We start from the raw sequence: 7,699 nt of genomic DNA, 5'->3' as shown, positions 1-7,699 counted from the left end.
TGGAGCTTGTGCTTTGTGCACTGGTGCGCAGTCATGTTGGAACAGGAAGGGGCCATCCCCAAACTGTTCCCACAAAGTCGGGAGCATGAAATTGTCCAGAATCTCTTGGTATGCTGAAGCATTAAGAGTTCCTTTCACTGGAACTAAGGGGCCGAGCCCAACTCCTGAAGAACACCCCCACACCATAATCCCCCCTCCACCACACTTTACACTCGGCACAATACAGTCAGACAGGTACCGTTCTCCTGGTGACCACCAAACCCAGACTCGTCCATCGGCTCTCCAGATGGAGAAGCGTGATTCGTCACTCCAGAGAACACGTCTCCACTGCTCTAGAAACCAGTGGCGGCGTGCTTTACACCATGCGCTCGGTGATGTGAGGCTTGGATGCAGCTGCTCGGCCATTTAATCCTCACACATTAGTTTGGTTTGCTCTTGATTGTTGAAGTAAGTAGTATCACCATGGTGAGATCTAAAGAGCTCTCTGAGGCCTTCAGAAAGAAGCTTGTAGATGCAGATGATTTATAAAGATCTCAAAACAATTAGAAATCAGCCGTTCCACTGCCAGGAAAAGTGGAGCAGAAGTCTCCAAAAATCCTACAATATCAATGCAGGACCTACAAGAGCCTTTTGCCACAGTTGATGTCCAGGTTCATGCATCCACCATCAGAAAGAGACTGCACTCGTTTCATTTTCATGGAAGGTGTCTAAGGAGGAAACCCTTGCTGTCAGAAAACCATCAGGGTGAGACTAAAGTTTACCAGAGAAACATCAAGACAAAGACCAGGACTTCTGGAACAATGTGCCCTGGATAGATAAATCTGAAGCTGAATTATCTGGGCGCAGTAAAAGAAGATGTTTGGTACAAACCCAACACAGCATTTGAGCAGAAGAACCTCAAACCAGCTGTGAAGCATGGAGGTGGAACTGTCATGGTTTGGTGCTGATTTGAAGCAACAGGGCGTTATAGAATCTATGATGAATTCTACACTGTATCAGAGGGTGCTTGAGAAAAAAATTTAAGACCATCTGTCCAAAAACCGAAGCTGAAGCGGATGTGTTCTGTATATTGTATTATCAGAAATACAGTGGGGCCAAAAAATATTTAGTCAGCCACTGATTGTGCAGGTTCTCCTACTTAGAAAGATGAGAGAGGTCTGTAATTTTCATCATAGCTACACTTCAACTATGAGAGACAAAATGAGAAAAAAAAATCCAGGAAATCACATTGTAGGATTTTTAAAGAATTTATTTGTAAATGATGGTGGAAAATAAGTATTTGGTCAATAACAAAAGTTCAACTCAATACTTTGTAACATAACCTTTGTTGGCAATGACAGAGGTGAAACGTTTCCTGTAAGTCTTCACCAGGTTTGCACACACTGTAGCTGGTATTTTGGCCCATTCCTCCATGCAGATCTCCTCTAGAGCAGTGATGTTTTGGGGCTGTCGCTGGGCAACACGGTCTCCACAAATTTTCTATGGGGTTGAGGTCTGGAGACTGGCTAGACCACTCCAGGACCTTGAAATGCTTTTTACGGAGCCACTCCTTCGTCGCCCGAGCGGTGTGTTTGGGATCATTGTCATGCTGGAAGACCCAGCCACGTTCCATCTTCAATGCTCTCACTGATGGAAGGAGGTTTTGGCTTAAAATCTCACGATACATGGCCCCGTTCATTCTTCCCTTAACACGGATCAGTCGTCCTGTCCCCTTTGCAGAAAAACAGCCCCAAAGCATGATGTTTCCACCCCCATGCTTCACAGTAGGTATGGTGTTCTTGGGCTCTTCTTCTTCCTCCAAACACGACGAGTTGAGTTTTTACCAAAAAGTTCCATTTTGGTTTAATCTGACCACATGATATTCTCCCAATCCTCTTCTGGATCATCCATATGCTCTCTGGCAAACTTCAGACGGGCCTGGACATGTACTGGCTTAAGCAGGGGGACACGCCTGGCACTGCAGGATTTGAGTCCCTCTCGGCGTAGTGTGTTACTGATGGTAGCCTTTGTTACTTTGGTCCCAGCTCTCTGCAGGTCAGTCATCAGGTCCCTCCGTGTAGTTCTGGGATTTTTGCTCACCGTTCTCATGATCATTTTGACCCCACGAGATGAGATCTTGCGTGGGGCCCCAGATCGAGGGAGATTATCAATGGTCTTGTATGTCTTCCATTTTCTTACAATTGCTCCCACAGTTGATTTATTCACACCAACCTGCTTGTCTATTGTAGATTCACTCTTCCCAGCCTGGTGCAGGTCTACAATTTTCTTCCTGGTGTCCTTCGACAGCTCTTTGGTCTTGGCCATGGTTGAGTTTGGAGTCTGACTGTTTGAGGCTGTGGACAGGTGTCTTTTATACAGATAACGAGGTAAAACAGGTGCCATTAATACAGGTAACGAGTGGAGGACAGAAGAGCTTCTTAAAGAAGAAGTTACAGGTCTGTGAGAGCCAGAAATCTTGCTTGTTTGTTATTGACCAAATACTTATTTTCCACCATAATTTACAAATAAATTCTTTAAAAATCCTACAATGTGATTTCCTGGATTTTTTTTTTCTCATTTTGTCTCTCATAGTTGAAGTGTAGCTATGATGAAAATTACAGACCTCTCTCATCTTTCTAAGTAGGAGAACCTGCACAATCAGTGGCTGACTAAATACTTTTTGGCCCCACTGTACTTTGATGACCTTCCACTTTTATCCAGCAACATACAGAAACAGATCCTGTTGAACAGCTTCGTTATTGCTTCACACTAATGTCACAATGATGTTACGTTTACAACCACAACAGTTTTCCGAAGAACTTCCAGAAGTTTCATCAGAAGTTTGGTTTCACTATGATGCTGTGATGTAACTAGAGGAATGTGGAGGTGTTGGATTGAGGATATAAAAGTGCATCGTTCTGCACCGTACGCTACCTCAGAGAGACGCTTCACTAGTAAGTTCACTTCTCACCTCTTTATCTTTCTTACTTTTACTTTACATGAACTCACGTGATGTTTTTATCTGCTGTACAGGACTCAGGTGTCGCTTCATCTACTGAATCATCCAACTACAATGGCTCAAAGCAAAGGCAAGTACTAGACGTATATTGTTATTCTCTTTATATTCTCTTTATATTATAATTTCTCTTTATATCGTCACACTGTTGTTTTTGTCATGACGGCTCCTGTTAAACAACCTTTATGATACGGTTTAGCCGGTGTAACGTTCTGACCTGCAGTGTTTAAATCGTGATCATGGTAAGCTAAAACTGTGCTGATGTAAGTAGAGCATGTAAATAATCTGATGATGAGCTCCAGGTCTGATTAGAATGGTCTGCACTGAGGAGCTGATCAGGTAGGTACAGGCGAGCAGGGCGGGTCACCATGTCCTCACACAGACCCGATAGCTTCTGAGTTTTGTTCCGCCAGATAAGACACAAGTCCAACACACAGGAAATCCTCACATTTCTGAATAAGTCAGGGTACTTGATGAACACTCTTCATGATTCTGTTAAGATGGAGTGAATCCAGACGATAACCTGTAAATAATTTTGTTTTATACTCTAGAAGTCATTCCTGCCTGGGAAACCCAGTTCGTTCAGGAGCTGACCCCGGTTTCGAAGCAGATCCCCCTGCTGTATCACATCTCCTACCTGTGTCTGGCTAAATTCCCCAACCTAGAGAGGCTGCTGAGGGAGCGGGCTGTGGAGACCCAGCTTCTGTTTGGAGAATCTGAGGGGATCTTGTTTCAGGTATCTTATACTTTTATTATTTCCTCAGGGATGGAGAACCGTAATGATCCTCCCTCGTCTGTCTAGAACCCGTTGTACTGATTACACACGTGTTTAATATAAAAAATTAAAATTGAATAAAATGTATGAACTGTATTTCTTAATAAATGTGCAGGCACTACGCAGCCCAAACAGTCTGATGGTATTGTCAAGGTGTTGATACGTATGTGGTCTTACTACTGTATGTAGTTGCTAGGGTGTTTGTAAGCAGTTGCTTTGGTACTCCAAGTAGTTGATATGGGTGGATTAGGGATCCACTAGGTGGATGCTATAGGGTGTTGAGTGGTAATGTGTTGCTAAACAGTTGCTGTGGTGTTCAAGGTGGTTGGTCAGGTGTTGTTATGAGCTTGCTGTGGTAGCCCAGGGATTTGGTTATAAGAATACCCAAGCATGTCTCAAAACATTGCTGTTGATACATTGCACACTGGAGCTGATCTGGGCTGGGGTGGGGTGGGGTGAAACGACTAGGCTGACGTGACCTGTGCTCACCTTCAGATTAACCACAACAGTGATGAAGACAGTAGAGTGATGAGATGGTAAAACATTAATATCTTTTTTTTTCTCTCTGCAGTGTATGGGCACCAGTAACAACATGGTTAATTCACTGTTCCCCATGCTGATATTCGCTGTGGAGAAAAACGACCCCGCACTGGCTGTTAAATACCTGAATAGAGCAGAAATGTGGATCAAGGAGATCATTGATGAGGTGCAGAAGATGCTGGACAGGTAAACTCATTTTGCTTTGCAGTGAGCTGTACTGAAATAGTGATTATGGTCAGGTGTCCTATACTTTTGTCATATAGTGTAGTTCCCCTACCTGGAAACATTCATCATAACCTGGTGCACCGTATGTATTAAGCTCTTGTTCAGAGTCAACAAGTCCCTTTGACCTCCTGTTATCCAAAAAAAGAGCATTGAGGTGGTTAAGACAAATACTCAGATGTTCACCTGAATGAAAACCTTAGTAAAGAAAGTCTAATGTGGACAGTCTGTTGGAGAGGGGCCCGAGCTGGCTTTAGTTTTGACTACTAGGGCTCAAACTGGACTTAATAGAGACAGAAGCAGAGAGACGAGGGCACTGGGAGCCATCGAAGACGCTCCTGATCACTACACTTGTGCTATCGATCCCCTGAAGCATCAAACTCCCTTTCACTTCTTTTTTAGTTTTGCTTTAAGAAAGAAGTATCTGGGCTTTGTGTTTCACTTGGTGGACTGAGTAGCTGGTTGGCTGACTGTGGTCATGGTTCCACCTAGTGCTCTCTCCGTCTAGATGTGGTTAGTTTGGTGAGAGGATGGTGACCGGGAGAGAGTCGATTCTCTGAACCTCTTTCTCTTACCTTATTAAACGGTGGGCCAGGCAGCTGGTGTTCCTTGGAGTTTTTGCTGTTTAGTATCAAACCCCGTCTCAGGTGGTAATGTTCATCACTCCCTTACTCTCCCCTGTGGGTCCTTTCTTTGAACACCCTTCTTAGCTTCAGACTCTGGGCAGCTTCTGCATTTGGGACCAGAATCTGGTTTCTGGTTCTTTTCTGGTCCTATATTTGTGTTACATTTACATTTTTATCATTTAGCAGATGCTTTTATCCAAAGCGACTTACATTACAGTTAGAGTATACAGTGTGAATTAAGGGTTAAGGACCTTGCTCAAGGGCCCAACAGCAGCAACCTGGCAGTGGTGGGGCTTGAACCAGTGATCTTCTGACTACTAGTCCAGTACCCTAACCACTAGGCTACGGCTTGCCTTGTGTTGTTGACTCTTCTGGTTTACCTTTACTCCCTCAGCTATAAAAAACACACCAAGGACGTGGCCACGACCGCCAGCAACATCAAAGCTAAAATAGATGAGACGGAAATAAAGCTGAAGCAGCTCTCCAAGGAAATCGAGGCGATGAAGAAAGTTAAAACCCAGCTCAAGCAGCAGCTGAATGAAGTCGACCAAAAGCTGGAAGAGAACGAGAAGCAGATCAAAGCTAAAAAAACTAAGATTCTGAATCACGTGAGAGATGCGACTCAGAAGAGCACTGGTATGGGTTTCTTGGGTTTCGTGCCGTTAATTGGGCCAGTTACTAAGTGGATTTATGACACGGCAACCAGCCCCGAGGCCGTGACAAAGACCAAGGAACTTGAGTTCGACCTGAACAGTCTCATTTCTGACAACTCCTCCCTGAAGAATGAAAAGTGTAAACTTGAACTCCAGCTTGTTGACTTGCAGATGAAGCTTTCTGAACAGATAATAGATGTTGGTGAGTATCTTCAGCTCCACCCGTGAACGTAGCCTCACAGTAACGTATCTGTTAATAATCATGATCTGCTTCTGCTCCTGCTAGGTGTCATACCCAAACCTGTCCACCTGAACGAGATGCCACAGCACTTGACTAAAATTCAGAACATCCTGGTGCAGCTTATCAACTTCTGGCAAGGGGTCGACATAGCGCTGAAAACAGTGAGAGACCAAACCTTCGTTAATGATGAGCTTCTTGAGGAGAACAACCCGGAGCTGAAACGAAAGTTTATAAACTCAATCAAATCTACATCACCGGTTATTATTATTTATTATAAATTATTATTATTATTATAATTATTATTATTATTACTATCATAAATATTATTATTATTATTATTATTTATTATAAATTATTATTATTATTATTATTATTATTATTACTATCATAAATATTCTTCTTATTATTATTATCATAAATATTATTGTTGTTTTATTGTTATTTTATAATGTGTTATACTTGTCATTATAAATTATGATTTAAATTATTATTTACAATTATCTACTATAATTATGTTCATTTTATTCATTGAACTATTACTAATTAATACTATTATTATCCTTATTTTTATAAATAATTAATTATTACTATATCACAGTTACTATTACTAATTATTAATATTTCTTTTGTAATTAGTTTTAGTGGTTTTTATCTTTTTTATTATTTATTATTTTCAATTTATTTATTTATTTATTTTTGATGGTTATCTTTTTCATTATTACTGTTATTATTGTTATTGTTAATATTAATAATATTCATTATTATCTTTATTTATTTATTATTATTCAAATTCTTATATATTATTATTACTATACATTATCATTATTTATTTGTTATTATTATAATATGTTATTAGTATTATACATTATTATTAAATATTATTATTGTTATACATTATTATTATAAGTTATTAGTTTTTTTTACTAATTATTATTATATATTGTTATTATTACTTGTATTATTATTATATATTGTTATTATTACTTGTGTTATTATTATAATATATTACAATTATTATTAATAATATGAATGACTATGATTATTTTTAGTATTTATTATTATAAATTATTATTATATATTATTATTAATAATAAATGTTATTGTTATTATTAATTATTGTTATATATTATTATTGTTATTATTATTATTATTATTATTATTGTTATTAGTTTATATTATTATATATTATTATTATTATAAATTATTATTATTACTGTTATTATTAAAATGAATGATGAGACTGAAATATAACGCTTGAATAACGTTTCAATAATGCTTGAATAACGCTTGTGGGTGTTTGTATGTTCTGCAGGTCTGGACAGATTTCGGTGCAGGCTGCTCTGTGTGTGTGGATCTGTTTAAGGTTCAGAACCTGACGGCCTACGCTTTTCTGGAGCAGAACCCCTCGTCCCTCACCCAGGAGGAGTGGAGGAGACAGTACGCCGCCGTGAGAGCAAAGCTGGAGAACGTTAACAAACTCGGTAAACTCCCGGCCCCAAAACCATAGAGGAGATGTGAACCTTCCTCCTCCTGCAACACCTACACACCTACACCTGCTACATGGCTGTGGGGGAGAATTCTGATCCAATCAGATTCATCAATCAATCAATCAATCAATCAATCAATAAATAAAGAGAAAAACTAGAA

General features: G+C 39.9%; 1 protein-coding gene across 1 annotated transcript; it reads left to right on the top strand.

Annotated features, from left to right (window-relative positions):
• Positions 1–2,791: 2,791 nt before the first annotated feature.
• Positions 2,792–7,699, top strand: LOC134318378 (uncharacterized). The gene is made up of 7 exons (XM_062999268.1): positions 2,792–2,933; positions 3,013–3,068; positions 3,547–3,731; positions 4,342–4,496; positions 5,553–6,013; positions 6,098–6,309; positions 7,365–7,699. Exons 2-7 carry the CDS (start codon positions 3,053–3,055, stop codon positions 7,557–7,559), a joined length of 1,224 nt encoding a protein of 407 aa, XP_062855338.1. The 5' UTR covers positions 2,792–2,933; positions 3,013–3,052; the 3' UTR covers positions 7,560–7,699.

This window comes from Trichomycterus rosablanca, chromosome 1 (genome assembly GCF_030014385.1).
Source record: "Trichomycterus rosablanca isolate fTriRos1 chromosome 1, fTriRos1.hap1, whole genome shotgun sequence".
Taxonomy (NCBI): domain Eukaryota; kingdom Metazoa; phylum Chordata; class Actinopteri; order Siluriformes; family Trichomycteridae; genus Trichomycterus; species Trichomycterus rosablanca.
The sequence above is the reverse complement of the archived record's forward strand: the minus strand, read 5'-3'. Positions and strand labels throughout refer to the sequence as shown.